Source organism: Phyllobates terribilis, unplaced genomic scaffold (genome assembly GCF_046119375.1).
Source record: "Phyllobates terribilis strain yellow unplaced genomic scaffold, ASM4611937v1 Scaffold_1__5_contigs__length_1240528914, whole genome shotgun sequence".
Lineage (NCBI taxonomy): Eukaryota > Metazoa > Chordata > Amphibia > Anura > Dendrobatidae > Phyllobates > Phyllobates terribilis.
This window is the reverse complement of record NW_027362761.1, coordinates 788,112,376-788,135,501: the sequence shown is the minus strand read 5'-3', so window position 1 is coordinate 788,135,501 and position 23,126 is coordinate 788,112,376. Positions and strand designations below refer to the sequence as shown.

Here is a 23,126-nt window from a genome sequence, read left to right as displayed (position 1 = left end):
AGACTGACCAGGCCCCGTTTGCTAGCAAGTACTCCGGGAGGGTCTGTCGTTGTTACCAGTAAAGACCCTGAACTACACCGTACCGTCTCTGAGTGGTTCCTGCTACCCCCATCATCCACGTCGGCTGCCCTGAGGCCATACCCCTCCCGTTGGGGGTTATACTATCACGCTGCACGCTGCACAATCCTACCACCGTACGCCAAAGTTGACGCGCCCCTGGGCCTGTGTCGCGCTGCGGTGCGCACGCGGGAGCTTACCCGGAGCCGGATCCGTGGAGGGTTGTAATCTCGTGGCGGTGACCCGGTCCGTGCCCAGGGAGTCAAACTAGACGGCAGTCTATTAGTAGTAAATAGTTGATGACTACGCCACCCGTTGAGTGCAGCCAGGAAGCTGCTGCTGCAGGGCAGACCGCTGAGGCCGGTGGTAGGATTGTGCAGCGTGATAGTATAACCCCCAACGGGAGGGGTATGGCCTCAGGGCAGCCGACGTGGATGATGGGGGTAGCAGGAACCACTCAGAGACGGTACGGTGTAGTTCAGGGTCTTTACTGGTAACAACGACAGACCCTCCCGGAGTACTTGCTAGCAAACGGGGCCTGGTCAGTCTTTGAGCAGATGGGATCTCCCCTGGCCAGGCGTAGTTGTAGGCCTCCCAAACTGACTGTACTCTTCTGGCTACCTTGCTAGAAGCTGATGTAAGTAGCCCACGTCCCTGAGTGTACCGTGTGGTGCTCACCCGTATGGCCGGTGACTCGGGGCCTTCTAATGGCTTCCGCTCCACGATGGCGGTGCTGGTCCCACGCGTGTGACCGTGCCTTCGGGCTTCTGGGCCAGAGGACCTGAAATCCCCTGCCTGACGGATTCTGCTGCTGGGTAGGAGTTAGTCCCCACAGCCTCGGACTCCGGGTCCGGTAAAGAATCTTCTTAGTCAGGGCGAACTCTGCAGCTGCCAGCCCCTGACTCCTTGTAACTCTGCTGTTTCCTATGCTGCTTCTCTTCTCCACTCTCCTTGTCTGACTCACCCTGCCTCAGCCCCGGGTTTATACAGGGGAAGTTCTTCCCCTCCCAAGACTGGGCAGGAGGTGTGGCATGCACAGGATCCCTGACCAAAGGACCTCCCACCTGCTCTCAGACATAACATTACATTACTGTGGAAAACCAGACCCCTGGGGTGCCACAACTGCTTTACACACTCTTGGCATTCTCTTGATGAGCTTCAAGAGGTAGTCACCGGAAATGGTCTTCCAACAATCTTGAAGGAGTTCCCAGAGATGCTTAGCACTTGTTGGCCTTTTACTTTCACTCTGCGGTCCAGCTCAACATCTGTTCTCCCTTGTTTGCGTGGGTTTCCTCCCACACTACAAATACCTACTGATAGGGAATTTGGATTATTAGCCCCAATGGGAACGATGATGACGTCTGTAAAGCACTGCGGAATATCACGGCGCTATATAAAAAGCATAATAATAATACAATTGCACTAATAATTGCTTTTAGGAGGGAATATCTCAATATTACAACATCAAGCTATAGATACAAAAATCTCTGTTGTCTTCAGTATGAAATCAAAAACAGCAAGGGTTTGATATGCAGTCACAGCAAATTATAGGTTCTCTATGGACTCTTACATCACAAGTACAGTTGAGCAAAAGATTCTCAGAACTCTGGTTTAGTGGCCACTAGGGTAGTCCATGACCACTGACGCTGTGATCCTCCTCCTACACGTCAGCCTTTTCTCATTGGCAAGCCTTCTCATCAGCATTGAGACCTCTTACGTTGCGTCACAATTATAACGTTGTGCCAGGCCTACTAACCAGAATCAATAATATGGCTATGTGCCTTTTTTACTGCAATTGTACAAAAAATAGCTTTAGGAAAAATACCTATTTTTACTATATAGCATATGGCTCCTCCAAAACCAGTCCTATGCTTTTCATTCCAAAGGTTGACTTTTACAGCTCATTCAGACATGTCATGCGAAAAAACAGTCCAATTTTCATCAGAGTTTTAGATCAGATTTTCATAGGTGTTTGGGCAGAGTGTCAATTTTATAAGAGTTTCATCAGTTTTACTTGTATGCAAAAAAAAAAACCTGATATTTTTTCAAGCTGCTATGGTTCTGTATGGGATCCAATTTATTTTTCCATAGGTGTAGATTTGAATAAGAAAATCTCATCTGAAATAAGGAAAACAATAATGCATGCTCTGAATTTTTTTTTACATGGACACTCAGTCCGTGTGAAAAAATTGTCTGAACAGCCCTATTGAATAACATTGGTCCGTATACTGTCCGATTTTAATTCGACTGGACACGTCCATATAATACACTCATCTGAACGAGCCCTAAGCCTAAGTTCTCATCTGAATTTTGAATTTTGTTTTTCCGTTCCAAAAACAGAAAACCAGAATTGATACAGTGGATGAGTCCGCGAAACGATGGACACAAACATTACAGACATACCCAATTAGCTAAAGTGGGGTCCATCAGGTTTATGTCATGTCATTTTACTGGAAAAAAAAGGTGTAACATGCTGCACTACTCTTTCCAGTGAAAGTGAAAAAAATCTGTGACAAAGACTCCTGCAAAACCGTACTCATATATACAATGGAGAAGGTTTATTCTTACTGGTTCCCGTACATAAGGTGCCCCAGTCTTTCTCCAAGGGTAATGCACATCAGACATCAAGAGAGTGTACATCTTGTAGGAAGAAATCTACCAAAAACCTATAGATAATGCACTGGTGCAACTTTGAAACCCTGCTCACCATTTCAAGCACAAGAATGGCCTACTGACTTAATAAAAATAGGTTTAGCCAACACCCAATATTTTTTATATTTACTAAAAAAAATCATACAATTACATTGATAAATCTGCTCCTTTGTTTCCAGTATGTGTACTAATTAGTACTCTCAAAATAATTAATTCTCTGTTATGGAATATACTGTGTACCCTTGTATCATTTTTATTCTTCAATATAATTAGAAAAATATTTTTGCTTTCTAGGAAGTCAAGTACTGGACTGAACTGCGAGGAACAAAACTATTTCTTTACACTGATAAAAAGCAAGAAAAGGTATACCATGTGTGTCTGTGTTTGAAAAACTGATGACGGAAACAGATACATTTTACTAATTTTATTTGCAATAATAGATTTACTAACATGCGTAATTGTGTAATAAAAAGGCTGCTAAGGGTTATAACTTAACAATGTAGCTGGACAAAATGTGTTCTTGTGGTGTACCAACTTTTTATGTAGATCTACAACATCTTAGGCCAAGTACATTTTGCATTCAGCAGTGATTTGATGGCTTCCATCCAGGGCACCGATCCGAATCCGAATCCCTGGAAATGGGATTCAGGTGTGCCCCTTATTAAGCCATTATTTATAAGACAAAATGGAGTTCAAATAGACTTAATTTATGCATTTTTTTGTGGTGGTGTCCATCTGTTTAAATTGATAAAAAGTGAAGTTATTGTCACGGCTTGTCACAATTGTGGCAATTTTAAACTATTTTTATGAGAACAAAATATGATCTCAATATACAATTGACATCACATTGTAATGACCGCAATTAAAGCTAATTGGGATCCCACTTATTCAATTCTTCAAATGTGATTTCAATTATTAGACAAACTGAGAGGACTCTTCCCTGTTTTACCCCATTAGTGCCAAATGAGCTTGGGGTGTTGATCAAGTGCCATGGCCGCTGGAGTCTTGGGAGTGGGTTCATGGGAAACACATTTTGCACACAATAGTACATATTTCAGGACACTTTACAGACATTGTCATCACTATCACCATTGGGGCTCACACATTAAATTCCTACCAGTATATTTTGGAGTACCTGGAGGAAACCAATGCAAGCACATGGAGAACATATAATCCCCCTTCAGATGTTGTTCTTGGTGGGATAAGATATGGGCACCTCAGTGCTGAAAAGCCACCGTGCTGCCCCAACAAAATAACATTGGGACATATTGTACTTACCACAATATTCATTATACTTTTCTCAGAACAGTCACAGAGACTCCGAGAGCACAGAAAGCATTAAATAGATCAGACGCGTATGTTTGGCCCACAACAAGCTTCTTTCAATGATCCTATGAAAGTAAAGATTCATGGAGAATCTACATTCATACATCAGAAAATGGAATATCCAGGATTTGTCTACCAGTTATTAGTGCCAACATACAAGCAGAGCTTAGTGACTTATATTGTTCCTGGTGATCTAGAGTTTTTTAACCCCTTTACCCCTGAGGGTGGTTTGCACGTTAATGACCAGGCCAATTTTTACAATTCTGACCACTGTCACTTTATGAGGTAATTACTCTGGAACGCTTCACCGGATCCCACTGATTCTGAGATTTTTTTTTTTTTCGTGACATATTGTACTTCATGAGAGTGGTAAAAGTTCTTCGATATCACTTGTGTTTATTTGTGAAAAAATCAGAAATTTGGCAAAAATTTAGCAATTTTCAAAATTTTAATTTTTATGCCCTTAAATCAAAGAGATATGTCACACAAAATAGTTAATAAATAACATTTCCCACATGTCTACTTTATATCAGCACAATTTTGAAACCAACATTTTTTTTTAGTAGGGAGCTATAAGGGTTAAAAGTTGACCAGCGATTTTTCATTTTAACAATAAAATTTACAAAACCATTTTTTTAGAGACCACATCACATTTGACGTGACTTTGAGGGGTCTTTATGACAGAACATACCCAAAAGTGACACCATTTTAAAAACTGCACCCCTCAAGGTGCTCAAAACCACATTCAAGAAGTTTATTAACCCTTCAGGTGCTTGACAGGAATTTTTGGAATGTGGAAGAAAAAAATGAACATTTAACTTTTTTCACAAAAATGTTACTTTAGACCCAATTTTTTTTATTTTCGCAGGGGTAATAGGAAAAAATGGACCCCAAAATTTGTTGTGCAATTTCCCCTGAGCACGCAGATACCCAATATGTGAGGAAAAACCACTGTTTGGGCGCACAGCAGGGTTCGGAAAGGAAGGAGCGCCATTTGACTTTTTGAATGTAAAATTTGCTTGAATAATTAGCGGACACCATGTTGCGTTTGGGGAGCCCCTGATGTGCCTAAACAGTGGAAACCCCCCAAAATTGACACTATTTTGGAAACTAGACCCTCCAGGGAACTTATCTAGATGTGTGGTGAGCACTTTGAACCCCCAGGTGCTTCACAGAAGTTTATAACATTGAGCCGTAAAAATAAAATTTTCTCATTTTCCAACAAAAATGTTTTTCAGCCCCCAATTTTGCATTTTCATAAGGGTAAAAGGAGAAATTGCACCATGCAATTTGTTATGCAATTTCTCCTGAGTAAGCCGATACCCCATATGTGGGGGAAAACTACTGTTTGGGTGCACAGCCGGGCTCAGAAGGGAAGGAGCGCCATTTGACTTTTTGAATGTAAAATTTGCTTGAATAATTAGCGGATGTGCCCCTGATGTGCCTAAACAATGAAACCCCCCACAAGTGACACCATTTTGGAAACTAGACCCCTTAGGGAACTTATCTAGATTGTGGTGAGCACCCTGAACCCCCAGGTGCTTCACAGAAGTTTATAACATTGAACCGTAAAAATAACATTTTCACATTTTTTCAACAAAAATGTTTTTCAGCCCCCATTTTTGCATTTTTACAAGGGTAACAGGAGACACCATGTTGCGTTTGGGGAGTCCCTGATGTGCCTAAATAGGGGAAATCACCAGCCCCCAGTGACTCCATTTTGGAAACTACACGCCTCCAGGATTTTATCAAGGGGTATAGTGAACATTTTGAACCCAGAGGTACGACACAGAATTTGATAACATTAGGTCATCATATTGAATAAGTTGTCATTAGTCCTGAGTGCAAGTGCTCGCTATTTGAGTTTGCATCAGGTACTAGGGTATGCACCAAGTATCGCGGGTGCTCAAGTGACATGCTCGAGTCCCTGCCCCGCATGTTTTTTTAATTAGATACCCCAAAAAAAACATGCGGGAATCGCTCGTGCATGGCAGTCAATCCCCGCAAGGTTTTTTTGGCTGTATAGCAGCTGCAAAACATTTGGGGCAGAGACTCGAGCATGTCACTCGAGCACCCGCCATACTCGGTGCATATCCAAGCACCTGATGCAAACTCAAGTAGCGAGCACTTGCGCTCACTAGTCGTCATATCAGCAGCCTTTGTTTTTTTTCTTTATTTCTGAAAATATCCCAACCCCAACCCTAACCCAAGCCCAACCCTTGCCCAACTCTAACCCTAGCCTATCCCTAACCTTAGCCTAACCCTAGCCTATCCCTAACCCTAGCCCAACGTTAACCAAAGCCTAGAACAACCCTAGCACAACCCTAACCTTAAAGTTTATTTTTTACGCCGTTCCTCGTGCAGTATAAGTGATTAGACGTCTTTATTCTTCAGGTCGGTGCAATTACAGCGATGCCAGATTCATATCGGGTTTTTATTATTGACAGCTGTCACACACTAAAAGACGCATTTTTTTGCAAAGACTAGATTTTGCATCGCCATATTTTGAGAGCTATAATTTTTCCATATTTCGGCCGACAGAGTCATGTGACGGCTTGTTTTTTTGCGGGACAAGTTAACGTTTTTATTGGTATCATTTTTGGGCAAATGACATTTTTTGATCACTTTCTATTCCGATTTCTGAGAGGCAGAATAAACAAAAGCCAACAATTCAGGAATTTTTTTTTTTTTTTTTTTATGTCGTTCTGCGTGTGGTAAAATTGATAAGGTAGCTCTATTCTTTGGGTCAGTACGTTTACAGCGGTACCGCATTTATATATTTTTTTTTATATTTTGGCGCTTTTACACAATAAAAACTATTTTACAGAAAAATAATTGTTTTTGCATCGCTTTATTCTGAGAGCTATAACTTTTTTAGTTTTCAGTTGTTGGAGCTTCCTGGCTTGCCGGCAGCTCGCGATGGTTTAAAAAGGACCTGCCATGACGTCATTTAGTCATGTGACGGGTCACGCGACCGCTGATGACGGCAGTCGCGTGACCCGTCACATGACTAAATGACGTCAATGCAGGTCCTTTTAGGCCACCGCGAGCTGCTGGCAAGCCAAGACGCATCGGATAAAGCCCCCCTGGGGCCATCAGAAGGTAAATTATTTTTTATTTTTTACCATGCTTTTACGGTCACACTATATAAATCCATGCCGAATGCATGGATTTATATAGTATGACCAAGGTGTCAAGCACTTTCCAAGTGATGCTAAAATCGCTTGGAAAGCGCTTGACAACCCGCATGCGGAAATGCATGCAAAAACGCTTCACTTCCGCTTGTCCCTGGCAGGAAAAACGCATGTAAAATCCGCATGCGTTTTTTCTGCCAGGGAGATGCAGAAACGCTCAGGATAAATCCGGAGCATTTCTGCATCGTGGGCACATAGCCTCAAAGATTGGCCCCACCATGAAGCACCAAAAGCTGGAACTTGGTTTGAACAGTCATTCTGTGCTGACAGAGTCCCATAAAGGGGAACATTAGTAGCCCTTATAGTCTATATTCATTAGTAGGTAAAACAGTTTTCTGGGTTAGTTATAAAATTACTCAGCTGGTTTAAAATGGGTGTATAATATAAACACAGTTAGGATTCCCTTCCTTTTAACAGTTCTAGTGGTTGTCATGTGTGGAGACGCAAGGGTCAGTGGGTGCTCTCGTCCGCTGATTTGGCTGACTTTAGAAAGACTGCATGGACCAGAACTCATCCCACTGAACACCCGTACTACTTCCCCGTGGGCAGAATACTACTCAGACAACACAGGGTGAGGGTAACACACTACGTTAATAATTTATTGGATCAACAACAGTCAATAACATTATTGTACTGTCCCAGCAAATACATAAGTTGGTGAAAATTACAGAGTCTCACCCTTCCTCTGGCTTCCTGGGATTAGAGCAGCTGCGACTTTGCGGCTTCCAGGGCCAACTACCCCAACCAGTGCCACCCCGCTTATGGAGGGCACCCACAGAGAGGAGGTAGCAGCTAATTTAGGAAGCTGACAGTTCATTGAAGTATGTGGCCAGGTGACCTGATTGTTCCAACTTGGATGCTCCAAACTTCTCCATGGGCTCAGTGGTGGGCAGTGGATCAAATCTGTATTCCTCCGGTTGGTGCCATGGTGCCTTTTGCAGTTCTGTAAAGTCTCACTCTGGAAACAGAGGCAGATCACCCTTTTATAGTTCAAAGCTCTTATTCAGGCATTTTTCCACAGGATTGGGGGAAGGTGGCAGGAGCTCATCTCTCATTGTTCGAGGCTTCATAATTTGTCTTTTAATGTTTGTGGAACAACAAGCTTTCCATACACTGATACAATTTTTCCCCCAAGGATAGCAGAACAATAAACTGTAGGAGCTTATATAAAAGGTAAACAGCAGCCCTTCAACAATTCAACAAACATCAATTCAAGAGTCATTGTTCAGGCTCAAATGAACAATGGCTTATATCTCTTGATCTACTGGAAAATAAATCTGGCATAATTAAGAATAAATGCTGTGTCATCATATCACGTGATCGCTCATCTGTGATTTGCATACATCTGCTCTCGTGCCGAACACTTTCTCTTATTCTCTTATTCTTCTCTTGTGATTTGCAACACTGAAAGTGGTTTGCAAATCACAAGTAAGGGGTCATGTGAGAACCATTGGAACTGTTAAAAGGAGTGAATCCTAACTGTGTGTATATTACACACTGTTAGGACTCTCCATATTACACCAGCTGCCGAATTTCATAACTGTCAATGAGAACCACTTTAAGGCAACGTTCACACGTTCAGTATTTGGTCAGTATTTTACATCAGTATTTGTAAGCCAGATCCAGGAGTGGAACAAATATTAAACGTGTGAATGTGGCCTAATTGATATATGTTCCTAATACATATATTCTGTTATCTGATGCAGAGGTTACAAATCTGTCCACCTGAATGTGTCTAGCATGTCACAGTCCATCTATGTTCACTTTTCTCTTCCTGCCCTGCAGTGATCACAGAAATAGAAGGGGATGGTGATCTTGTTAGTTGACACTGTTAGTTGACAACAATACAATTTTACTTTGGAAAGGATTAGTCTTTGCATCTTTTTGATGCCCGGGTCCAATGCTATGGAATGTATCACGTTTCTGTGGACTGAATTCATGCTTTAATAAATGGATTAGTTGGCTCCCACTGCTGCATCAGACGTTTCACCATGATAAATTGCAACACCAAGAAGGAAAAGTTGTGGAATTCTAGAAATCGCAGGACCGATAGACATGTGAATGATATTCAGATGATGTCAATATGGAAACAGAATATTGAAACCTCTTTAATTTATTCAGTATCGAGTATAATTGCCTTGTGCTGAAATAGACACACTTACACACCTTACACATTGCCCATATGGTCTCCAGATCAACAGAGACTCGAATTGTCCCTCTTTTGTATGGACGTATTCGATATTCGGAGATTGGTCTGAAGACCAAGTGGGCAATGGTATGAGAGAATGTCACACCAGTCCTACTCCTGGGATTATGATGTGGGGTGGCATATTGTACTGTAGCCTGACGCCTCTAATATACATTCCAGGTACACTAACAGCTTGGCGTTACATTGTTTTGGTCATTGAATCAGTTGTATGGCCATTTCTCCAAAGTCTCCCAAGGTTGTCCAACACAACAGTGCCAGATCGCATGTTGCATATCATTAACATGTCTATCGATCCTGTGATTTCCATAATTCCACAACTTTTCCTTTTTGGTGTTGCTTATTCAGTGTTGAGGAGCATATAAGGGGGAAGCAACTAAAAAATTGCAAAGCCTAAATTTAGATAACGCGTACAAACAATTTTTAATTGGTTTTATGGGATGTTTCAATTATACACTGTAAAACCTAGTGATTTATAAAAATGGTTATTGTGCACACTCCGGCACTATAATCATTTCTCTGTGTAATTGGAGGTAGACTTTAAAGTGGATCTATCACCAGAATTCATACTACAAACTGCAGACATCATTAATATGAGATTCCCAGCCTAATATTATCTCTAGCTGGACTCATAAAATGCTCGCTTTTATTTCATGATTATACAGCTATTCAGATATGGATTTTCAGAGTAAGTACCCCAGCTTCATCAGATCTAAGATCTATTTTATAATGTATGCAGTTTATGTTGCGAAATATGATAAGTTATTCTTTAATACAACAATGGGAATAGGTTGTCAGTAGGACATTGCCAGCTGTGGGCTTCAAACTTTTCAGAGAATACCTATGTGCTTCCAAGTATTCTGATTTAAAGGGAAACCCTGCTCTGGAACAACATTTTATGCTGGAGTTTTGTCTGATAATATGATTTTTATTAATTGTTCAATCAAAAACGTAAATGCAGAATTCTGCTGGTTCTCGTTACCAGAAGCAGTGTGTGAATGGGTGCTCAGACGACACGGCGTGTTGACCTAATAGACCTGTTATGTCACATATCAGCAAAGTGTCACATTTTCTTTTATATTGCAACGGGGAAATTTGTTAAATGTTCTAGAAAAAGTTATTTTACTTTTTCCTAGTGCAACATTTTTGATGAACATGATTAGAAATAGAGATTTTATTGGATTAGCAGTTTAAAAACCTTTACTCTGCTATAAATAGTCATTGTTGGGTCTGGGTGCCAAATTATTGGCACAGAAACATACTGTACTCACTTGTACTATTAAAGAACTACCAGGAAGTAAACTAAAATCAACAAGCTTCCATATATTTGCTACCATAACTTTGCTTTATAACCCAAGCAATTTCCTAATTGGCTCCCTCTTCTCTGTCTTCTAGTCTTAAAAAAATGTACATTGTGCTATAAAAAATGCCGTTTTATTTTTCAATTTTTATGTATTATTGAATGGATGTCGGATTTTAGGGGTTTTTCGTTACTTTTTTTTTGTTTAGCTTTAAACTTCTTTTTAGAAATTACTTTGCTGAACGGAATGAAATGACAGCACATAATAAAACAAGAACAATCGAGGAAAATACCTAAAATAATTAACCGTATTTGTTGGACATTGTTCACTGTCAAAGTCCAACTGTATGTTGAAACCTCAGGTGTGCAACCTTAAAAAAAAAGAGAAAAGCATAAGCGGGAGGGGAGGGAAAAGAAAGATGGGAGAATAAAAGGGGACTAAAAACATGGAATTACAATCAGCGATATTAAAGTCTCAACAACAGAAAAAAAGGCACAAAGTATCAAGTGGTGCGGCAGATACAAGCCAATAATTTTAAGTTAAAACAGTGACAACAAACCTATGTCGCTGTAACTTATCTGACAAAGGTTTATAAGTCAAATGACATTTACACTGAACAAACATTCTACCACAATGATACTATAACACTGATGAGGTCAAAGTAGTAAAAAACTTTTTATGAGATCATAGTGTCCCCTTCATTTGTAGTTTTGTCCTGGATTACAAGTTCCTAATTAAACAATAGTAGCTGATCTGCAGCACTTGACTGCAGCCACTAAACAGTGTGGCGGAGAAATAGTTCTTCTGCACCATACATTGTTTACATCCATCCACTGCTGAAGATAGTAAAAGCTGATTAATTAGGGTGGCGAAGCCCCATCGATCTGATGTTTATGACGTATCCGAAAGGAGACCCCTTTAGCTGGTTTAGCAAGTCTATAAGTGATAGAGATAATCAACAAGTGGTAGGGCACATTAATAAGTGATAGATCACATCAATAAGTGGTAGGACACATCAATAAGTAATAGGACATAGCAATATGTGATACACACATCAATAAGTGATAGGACTCATCTATAAGTGGTACGACACATTAATAAGTGGCAGTGCACATCAATAAGTGGTAAGACACAGCAATAAGTGATAGAGCACATCAATAAGTGGTAGTGCACAGCAATAAGTGGTGGGACACATCAATTAGTGGTAGTGCACATTAATAAGTGATAGATCACATCAATAAGTGATAGTGCACATCAAACAGTGGTAGCACACATCAATTAGTGGTAGGGCACAAAAATAAGTGGTAGTGCACATCAATTAGTGTTAGGGCACATCAATAAGTGGTAGTGCGCATCAGTAAGTGGTAGGGCACATCAATAAGTGGTAGGGCACATCAATAAGTGGTAGAGCACATCAATAAGTGGTAGTGCACATCAGTAAGTGGTAGGGCACATCAATAAGTGGTAGAGCACATCAATAAGTGGTAGTGCACATCAGTAAGTGTTAGTGCACATCAGTAAGTGGTAGGACACAGCAATAAGTGGCAGGACACAGCAATAAGTGGTAGTGCACATCAGTAAGTGGTAGGAGACATCAATAAGTGGTAGGACACATCAATAAGTGGTAGGGCACATCAATAAGTGGTAGGACACAGCAATAAGTGGTAGGGCACATCAATAAGTGGTAGAGCACATCAATAAGTGGTAGTGCATATCAATAAGTGGTAGGGCGCATCAATAAGTGGTAGTGTGCATCAGTAAGTGGTAGGGCACATCAATAAGTGGTAGTGCACATCAGTAAGTGGTAGGACACATCAATAAGTGGTAGGACACATCAATAAGTGGTAGAGCACATCAATAAGTGGTAGTGCACATCAGTAAGTGGTAGTGCACATCAGTAAGTGGTAGGACACATCAATAAGTGGTAGGACACATCAATAAGTGGTAGAGCACATCAATAAGTGGTAGTGCACATCAGTAAGTGGTAGTGCACATCAGTAAGTGGTAGGACACATCAATAAGTGGTAGGACACATCAATAAGTGGTAGGACACATCAATAAGTGGTAGGACACAGCAATAAGTGGTAGGGCACATCAATAAGTGGTAGAGCACATCAATAAGTGGTAGTGCATATCAATAAGTGGTAGGGCACATCAATAAGTGGTAGTGCGCATCAGTAAGTGGTAGGGCACATCAATAAGTGGTAGTGCACATCAGTAAGTGGTAGGACACATCAATAAGTGGTAGGACACATCAATAAGTGGTAGAGCACATCAATAAGTGGTAGTGCACATCAGTAAGTGGTAGTGCACATCAGTAAGTGGTAGGACACATCAATAAGTGGTAGGACACATCAATAAGTGGTAGGACACATCAATAAGTGGTAGGACACATCAATAAGTGGTAGAGCACATCAATAAGTGGTAGTGCACATCAGTAAGTGGTAGTGCACATCAGTAAGTGGTAGGACACATCAATAAGTGGTAGGACACATCAATAAGTGGTAGGACACATCAATAAGTGGTAGGACACATCAATAAGTGGTAGGACACATCAATAAGTGGTAGGACACATTAATAAGTGATACTGCACATCAAACAGTGGTAGCACACATCAATTAGTGGTAGGGCACATAAATAAGTGGTAGTGCACATCAATTAGTGTTAGTGCACATTAATAATTGGTAGTGCACATCAGTAAGTGGTAGGACACAGCAATAAGTGGTAGGGCACATCAATTAGTGGTAGGGCACATCAATAAGTGGTAGTGCACATCAATAAGTGGTAGGACACAGCAATAAGTGGTAGGACACATCTATAAGTGGTAGGACACATCAGTAAGTGGTATGGCACATCAATAAGTGGTAGGGCACAGCAATAATTGGTAGGGCACATCAATAAATGGTAGAGCACATCAATAAGTGGTAGGACACATCAATTAGTGGTAGGGCACATCAATTAGTGGTAGGGCACATCAATTAGTGGTAGGGCACATCAATAATTGGTAGGGCACATCAATAAGTGGTAGGACACAGCAATAAGTGGTAGGGCACATCAATTAGTGGTAGGGCACATCAATTAGTGGTAGGGCACTTCAATAAGTGGTAGTGCACATCAATAAGTGGTAGGACACAGCAATAATTGGTAGTACACATCTATAAGTGGTAGGACACAGCAATAAGTGGTAGTGCACATCAATAAGTGGTAGGGCACATCAATAAGTGGTAGGACACAGCAATAAGTGGTAGGACACATCAATATGTGGTAGGGCACATCAATTAGTGGTAGTGCACATCAATAAGTGGTAGGGCACAGCAATAATTGCTAGGGCACATCAATAAGTGGTAGTGCACATCAATAAGTGGTAGGACACAGCAATAATTGGTAGTGCACATCAATAAGTGGTAGTCACATCAATAAGTGGTAGGACACAGCAATAAGTGGTAGGGCACATCAATTAGTGGTAGGGCACATCAATAAGTGGTAGTGCACATCAATAAGTGGTAGTACACATCTATAATTGGTAGTACACATCTATAATTGGTAGGACACAGTAATAAGTGGTAGTGCACATCAATAAGTGGTAGAGCACATCAATAAGTGGTAGGACACAGCAATAAGTGGTAGGGCACATCAATTAGTGGTAGGGCACATCAATAAGTGGTAGTGCACATCAATAAGTGGTAGGACTCAGCAATAATTGGTAGTACACATCTATAAGTGGTAGGACGCAGCAATAAGTGGTAGTGCACATCAATAAGTGGTAGAGCACATCAGTAAGTGGTAGTGCACATCACTAAGTGGTAGGACACATCAATTAGTGGTAGGGCACATCAATAAGTGGTAGTGCACATCAATAAGTGGTAGGACACAGCAATAATTGGTAGTGCACATCTATAAGTGGTAGGACACAGCAATAAGTGGTAGTGCACATCAATAAGTGGTAGAGCACATCAGTAAGTGGTAGAGCACATCAATAAGTGGTAGTGCACATCAAACAGTGGTAGGACACATCAATTAGTGGTAGGGCACATCATTAAGTGGTAGAGCACACCAATAAGTGGTAGAGCACACCAATAAGTGGTAGTACACATCAATAAGTTGTAGGACACAGCAATAAGTGGTAGAGCACATCCATAAGTGGTAGGACATGGGAATAAGTGGTATGGCACGTCAATAAGTGGTAGGACACATCAATTAGTAATAGAGCACATCAATAAGTGATAGGGCATATTAATAATGGTAGTGCACATCAATAAGTGGTTGGTAGCAAGAACTTGTTGAACATGTTGATAATTGGTGGAACACATACAGTACATAAATGGTAAAGCATATCAACAACTGGAAAAAAAACATCAATAATTGTGAGGAAAAAGCAATAACCGTATGAACACATCAAAAACTAGTAGGACAGATTAAAAATTATGATGTACTGTATATCAGTGAGTTGTGAAGCACATCTATATCTGGTAGGACACATCATTACTGGTAAGGTATTTCAAATTGTTGTGCACATGAGTAACTGGTAGAACACATTACTAATGTTTTGAGTTCATCAATCAGTCATCACCAGATTTTACTATGCAAAATGTTTACATTATTAAATAGATCTCTTAAACATGATCAGTCTGGTCAATTTACTTTAAAAATCCATGTCAGAATTGCCATGACCATTTTATGAGTCCAGCAACAGAATGAAATAGCTCATCAGCAGCTTTTACTGAGAACTGCTAATCTGGGTGATAATTATGAAGGATTATACAACTATTTTGACATACAGTGGTGTGTAAAAGTGTTTGCCTCCTTCCTGATTTCTTATTCTTTTGCATGTTTGTCACACTTAAATGTTTCAGATCACAAAACAAATTTAAATATTAGACAAAGATAACACAACTAACCACAAAATACAGTTTTTAAATGAAAGTCTTTATTATTAAGGGAAAAATAAATCCAAACCTACAGGGCCCTGTGTGAAAAAGTGGTTGCCCCTTTAACCTAATAACTGGTTGGGTCACCCTTAGCAGCAACAACTGCAATCAAGTGTTTACGATAACTGGCATTGAGTCTTTTACAACGGTTTGGAGGAATTTTGGCCCACTCATCTTTGCAAAATTGTTGTAATTCAGTCACATTGGAGGGTTTCCGAGCATGAACCGCCTTTTTAAAGTCATGTCACAGCATCTCAGTTAAGGTCAAGACTTTATTGAGGCTACTCCAAAGTCTTAATTTTGTTTTTCTTAAGCCATTCAGATGTGGACTTGCTGGTGAGTTTTGGATCAATGTCCTTCTGCATAACCCAAGTGCGCTTCAGCTTGAGGTCACGAACAGATGGCCCGACATTCTCCTTCAGGATTTTTTGGTAGACAGCAGAATTCATGGTTCCATTTACCACAAAAAGTTTTCCAGGTCCTGAAGCAGTAAAACAACCCCAGACCATCACACTACCACCACCATATTTTACTGTTGGTATGCTGTTCCTTTTCTGAAATGCGGTGTCACGCCGGATGTGTTACATCTACGCCGAATGTAATGGGACATACACCTTCCAAAAAGTTCAACTTTTGTCTCGTTAGTCCACAGAGTATTCTCCCAAAAGTCTTGCCGATCATCCAGATGTTTTCTGACAAAACTGAGATAAGCCTTTATGTTCTTTTTGCTCAGCAGTGGTTTTCGTCTTGGAATTCCATGCCATTTTTGCCCAGTCTCTTTCTTATGGTGGAGTCATGAACACTGACCTTAACTGAGGCAAGTGAAGCTTGCATTTCTTTGAATGTTGTTGTGAAGTCTTTTGTGACCTTTTGGATGAGTCGTCGCTGCGCTCTTGGAGTAATTTTGGTCTGCCAGCCACTCCTGGGAAGGTTCATCACTGTTCCATGTTTTTGCCATTTGTGGGTAATGGCTCTTACTGTGGTTTGCTGTAGTCCCAAAGCATTAGAAATGGCTTTATAACCTTTTTCAGACTGAAAGATATCAATTACTTTTTTTCTCATTTGTTCCTGAATTTATTTTGATCGCAGCATGATGTCTAGCTTTTGAGGATCTTTTGGTCTACTTCACTTTGTCAGGCAGGTCCTATTTAAGTGATTTCTTGATTGAGAACAGGTGTGGCACTAATCAGGCCTGTGTGTGGTCTGTGTGTGGCAAGGGAAATTGAACTCAGCTTCCCAAAGATGTGATAAACCACTGTTAATTTATGTTTTTTCATGCAGGTTTGGATTTTTTTCCCTTAATAATAAAGACCTTCATTTTAAAACTGCATTTTGTGTTTACTTGTGTTATCTTTGTCTAATATTTACATTTTGTTTTGTGATCTGAAACATTTAAGTGTGACAAACATGCAAAAGAATAAGAAATCAGGAATCATCATCATCAGCATCTTTTTCCAGTCTAAGAGTTTTATTTAGTAATGTACACAGTTTTTATTGGGAAATCTTGTGGCAGATCTGCCGGTCAGCAGGTTTTTGCTATTTATTCTGAGAAAAGCGTAATGTAGGGGCAGAGATGCTGATTTCAGTGACGTGTCACTTACTGGACTGTGTGGTGTAATTTCAATACAATCAGTGTTTTATCAGCAGGAGATTATCACTGTAGATGTTGAGTGCAAACCAGTGCAGCTAATTTGTGTAACCGTTAGCAGGTTTATATCATGTTAGATTTGATAATCCAAGTTACTCCATAATGAATTTTCCTTATTACCTTTGGGTGTGGTCTAACCATACATGTAGCAGGTTCATATGTTTGTTATTTGTACTAATCGTAAGATTAAGGCTATGTTAACACATAATAGATTTAATGCAGAGCGTTTTTGCCTCTCTCTGGCAGAAAAAAACGCATGCAGATTTACATGCGTTTTTTTCTGCCAGAGAGAAGCGTTTTTTCAGCGTTTTTACATGCGTTTTCGCATGCGTTTTTTCAGGCGCTTTTCCAAGCGATTTTGAGCATCACTTGGAAAAGTGCTTGACAAGTTGGGCACACAATATAAATCCATGCAACCGGCATGGATTTATATTGTGTGACCAACTTATATGCTTTAAATGTTGCATCTATAGTAAAAAAAAAAGAATTAAAAAGTTAAAAATAAAAAAAACGTATACTCACCTCTCCAGTCTCCTCCCAGCGGCAGCGATCCTCTCTCCTCGGCGTCCCGCGGTGTACTGGCAGGACCTGCGATGACGTCATTTAGTCAGCTGATGGTCACGCAACCATCACCTGACTGCTGACGTCAGCGGTCGCGTGACCACCAGCTGACTAAATGACGTCACCGCAGGTCCTGCAAGTACACCGCGGGACACAGAGGAGAGAGGACGCCGCCAGGAGCAGACCGGAGAGGTCAGTATACAGGTTTTATTTTATTTTTAACTTTTTTATTTCTTTTTTTCACCGCGTGGTAGCCAGGATGAAGAGGAGTTGTAGTCTCCTCTTCATCCCGGGTACCACACGCACCGTGATTACGCTGCAAATTCGGTGCCATTGAATTTAATTGAAACGCAGCAAATCCACATATACCTGCGGGTTTGCTGCGTTTTAATGTTCCTCAATGGCGGCGAATTTGCAGCGTAATCGCGGTAGAAATTGTCATGCTGCGTTTTGCAACGCAATGCGACTTCAGCGCGCTAATTAGCGCATAATGTCCACAGCACATCCGAATTCACATTGCTTTGCATGGCAGACGGTTTTACAAGCGTTTTCGCGGCCGTAAAAACGCCGCAAAAATGCTACAAATACGCTACGTGGGCACATAGCCTAAGAGCTGGGGGTTCTATTTATGTAACTTGCCTAACTGTATTGCTTATCTTACACAGTTTACTGATAGCATAGATCTGCAGCATTTGTCATCTGTGACTGACAAATATCCCAGTGAGAAACTGTGGACTGAAGTTATACTGCAGTTTTCGAATGAGGAAGTGTACATAAAGGTGAGTTACATTACGTAACAGCAGCGTTCTGTATTTGGCAAATAAATACAAGTATGTTTACTGATTCATCTAAAGAATAAGCCTTCTATTTCTTTGCAGTGTCACAATACAATGACATTTATTCTTCTTTTATAAAGTCTTGTCTGTGTTATGTAACATGTATACTATAGTCATACCTACAGAATGTAACTAGCATCATCAGCTGAGTCATTTTTTTGCCATAGGACAGGACTTCCAGTGTTCCACAATGTAGCGAAAGTAGATTATATGATTTTCTGTCATGTCCCCCAGTATAGAATTTCATGGCAATGCATTTAAAACACCAACAATAGGTGCTATGGTAGGAAGGGTCTCCATGTGCTGTAATACTACTCTGCCTCTAAAGCTTACGGGTCCTTTCATGCTAAACCTGTAGAAAAGCATAGTCATCCTGCCCTTAACTTCCATGACAAGTTTATACTGCTTCAGGTTCACGTACTAGACTATTATGTCCTAATATGATCATGCCCTGTAAGTTGTCATTCATTCCTTTTCAGTGGACAGCTCTCTTTCATCAGTATTCTAAAAGCACTATAGGTACTGGTACTTCTTTTTCTCATGTTCCTTCATACATTGTGTCCACCTTTATCCAATGAATGGCTTGCCATATACTGAAATCCCACATCTCTGTTTTGGCTGTATGTCATTTGACAGATGGAAGGGCAGGAGCAGTGATACAAAGAGTAGAGATGAGCAATTTGATTGTCATTGCCCTGGTCTGAAATCCATTCCAAACCTGTGTGGCAGCCAACCTTCACTTCCAGCTTCCCGTTCTTCATTTCTTCACTCCTTGGCATCCTTGACCTGACATCTTTAGCGGCTCTTAAGCTTACTAGACCCTATGACTTCATGATGTTGTGTGAGATCTAGTCATTAGGCCTCGAAAGATGACATGACATGCATTGTGCCATGATGTCATGAAGTTGCAGGGCCTAGTAAGTGCCAAGGGTGCCCAGGATGCGAGGTCAAGCCAGGAAATCGGGTGGGAAGCCACAGAATTGAAAATCCATTGTCCCACAGTGTTGGACAGGACACCAGAGCAGGCCTGCATAAATGGAATTGCTCATCTATAGCAAAGGCCCACCCTCATTTTCTGTAATCCATTTTGGTGCCTATACTACTAAAGACGGATTATACAATGGCAGCAGTTTAGCAACAGAAAATACTGGCAAAGTTATTACACATTGTAATTAGTTACATATTCCACTCCTTCTGAAGTTTTTCTCAGACATGGTGGTGCTCAGCTCCTTAAAGATCCCTACACAATTTTCTCCAGCAATGCAAAATTAATAATAGGCACTCACCACTAGAAAATCCAATATTATCAGTTATCCGTCAAATATGAAGCATTTGCCAGCGGTGAGTGCTGGTTTCTACTTTTGCCTTGCTGGAGAGAATTACACAGCAATGCAAAAGTAAAAACAGGCAGTCACTACTAGCAAATCCAATATTATCTGTTATTTGTCATATATGAAGCATTTTCCAGAGGTGAGTGCTGCTTTCTTCTTTTGCCTTGCTGGAGAGGATTATACAGTGCGCAGCTACAGGCAGCAACTATCTCTCTGTAATGATTTTTCAGGGTAAGACAACATAGTTTTCAAATAAAGTGATTTCAAGATTGCTTATTAAGCACGTTAGCTATAAAATACATTTTCTAAAAGCACAGAAACCCTTTAAATAAAACTGTGATTTTCATCTTCTGAAATAGTTTAAATTTGATCAGATATCGTCTAAATTCAAAGAAATAAAATCTAAACGTCCACACATTTGGCCTACGTATAATATATGTTTTGATTAATATTGCAGACTGAAACAGCTGAAGATGCTGAAGAGTGGAAAGGCTTTATTCTGACTGTGTCTCAGGTATACAAGACATAAAATATTACTAGGGGAACATGTATAGAGCAAGTTACGCTGTTTCTGCAACTTGACAGCTAAGTTTACAGCGTTGTTTGCTTTGGTATTTTTTCATGATTTATTTGTTATGCCTTTATTTATTTATATTTTTATTTAGATCACAATCTAAATTCCCTATTAGTACGTCTTTGGAGTGTGGAAGGAAACCGGGGTACCCGGAGTTAACTCCTTGCTAATGTTTCCATAACTCCATATCATTTCTATGGGAGTTACGCTGTCAGCGTGCTGTGCTAATCTGTTTCCATGACCCCGTTTCTGGTAGTCAGGACCAAGAACCAGTTATTCTCATCTCAGCCATGAAAGGCGGAAATAGAAATGACCCTTTAAGTCACCATAAAAGACTTGAAATGATAACCTATTGCTATGTAGGTGTTATGTCTCATAAGGTGATAATTTGGGCACATTTTACTTTCACCTTTTGTCTACATGCCTGAATTTTGCATTGTTCTACATAAAGGGACTTAAATCTCCAAAGCATCCCAAAGGGCTGGTCCTAAAGAGGTTAAATAGTATAATAGAGAAATAAGTCAGTAGCCAATAAAAATGCAGCTTTGCATACATAAAGACCCTGATTCATCAAAGCAATTTAGTCAGAATTCTGCTGTAAATTGTTTTGAAAAGCCACAAAATTTTGGCGCAACTCTGAGTTTTATAGGAGCAAAATAATCAAAACTGTATAAATAATACATGCAGTCCAACAAGTTGCTCTAGTAAGTAGTATTAGAGATGTTGCCTCTGATGAAGCAGTGACATAGGACATGATCGACTTCCTCACTTTGTTTTGATGCCAGCTGCCTTTTAATGCAATGATTAATTTGCAAGTTAAATCAAATGGGAATCTTGCTTAAAATATAATCCTGAACCATGTGTACTGTCACAGCGATTGAGATGCTACCCAGTGTGTATATGTTGCTCATGTGCAATGCCTTATATAAGGGCATATTACAACACACAATATTGTGGACCCCAAAGCTCCCCACACAGTATTATGGCCACCACAGCCCTCCAAGCAGTATCATGCCCCCCACAGCCACCACATCCACGGTAAGATACACATAGACACAGTATGGTAACCCACAGCCCCTCCAGACAGTATGTTGACACCAACCTCCCCTTTACATAGCATCATGACCCCCACAGTCCCCCACACACAGCATCATGGCCCCCACAGTGTCATGGCACCCAGCAGCTCCCCAAAACTACAACTCATCCCTCAAACAACAAGCCATCATATAGGTATGTTGACAGAAAAATAAAAAAGTTATGGCTCTTCAAAAAAGGGAAATGGAAACCAAAAATTGGCTGCAAAGGGATAAAGCTCCTGTATGCCAAGTTGTCCAAACTCCTCAATTTTGGTGAGATCTGCCAAGCGTCTAATGCGTATGGGGCCTCACAACTGTCTCCCAACAGATTACGTCCGATTATGATTAAATTGAATTGAAATTCTATCTCTCAATCCTTTTGTTCGGCTTATAGACAATAATCATCTGCCAGCAGCTCCCTCATAGAGAACACAAGAGCGGTCGATAAAGTTGAACATTAATGTGTATGGGTAAGTCGGGAGAGTCAGCTGGTGGACAAAAGATAGTTCAGCAGACAACTATTTAACGTGTATGGTCAGCTTTGCACACAGGAGCCCAATGGCCGAGATTAGAAAAATCCCAGCTATAGGCTATATCACTTTGGATACCATGATCATCCCTTATTGCGACACCTAAATAGAATAAACCCTGCTACTTTTGATTTGCTAAAATATCGACTTAAGGGCTATAATGTCAGGAATTTACACATATTTCAATAAATTGGAATTAAGAACAAGAAATCAAAAATCGAAGGACTAAAAAATGTTTTACATTTTGGCATGATATTTATATTAGAATATTTTTAATATGATATGCATGAATTCCACAGCTTCCAGTATATTAAAATGTGTTCTTTACTTTTCAATGCAACTGTATAATGCTCAGAAAACATTTTTTTTTACATCTGTCTAATGCAGCCATGTGCAACTGTATGAGTGTAAATTTGCAGAAGCTACTCAACAGTTCTACACCTAAGGGTCTGACTGTCAGTACAATATGACCGCCAATAGGTAAACTGGTTGTTAAAATGCCTGTTTAGACAAGCAGACTAAAGCTCAGCGATGCGCACTGAGTGATCTCTAATAAATTGCTCAGTGCACATGGGCTACTATAGTTCTCAGCAGTGCAAGTCATGTTTGCACAGGATAATGCAGTGCTGAGAATGTTGATTTTTTTATTCTGTGCAAGAGGTCCATTTCACCTGATGGATGAGCATTTTGTTCGGGTGATCGACTGGCTCTTTCCAGTGCAAGATAATCGTGAAATTGGTGTTTTTAAGAACACTAGTTCGCAATTTTTTTGGGGGTGTAAATGCAGCTTGTCAATGACCTAACATCTACGAAGACTCTTTTCTAATTACTTAAAATGTAGTTGGAATAGCTGTCATTGTACAGTGAAAATTGTATCCATTGTTGAATTACTCTCTGAGATCAGCC

At 40.4% G+C, this 23,126-nt stretch overlaps 1 protein-coding gene across 2 annotated transcripts in view; it reads left to right on the top strand.

The window, feature by feature from the left end:
* Nucleotides 1-23,126, top strand: part of STAP1 (signal transducing adaptor family member 1) — a 221,731-nt gene that overhangs the window by 94,453 nt on the left and 104,152 nt on the right. For both annotated transcript variants that reach the window (XM_073637049.1, XM_073637050.1), the window contains exons 2-4: nucleotides 3,004-3,072; nucleotides 18,539-18,652; nucleotides 20,498-20,554. In XM_073637049.1, coding sequence (XP_073493150.1) covers nucleotides 3,004-3,072; nucleotides 18,539-18,652; nucleotides 20,498-20,554 — 240 coding nt within the window. The remainder of the gene's footprint in view (nucleotides 1-3,003; nucleotides 3,073-18,538; nucleotides 18,653-20,497; nucleotides 20,555-23,126) is intronic.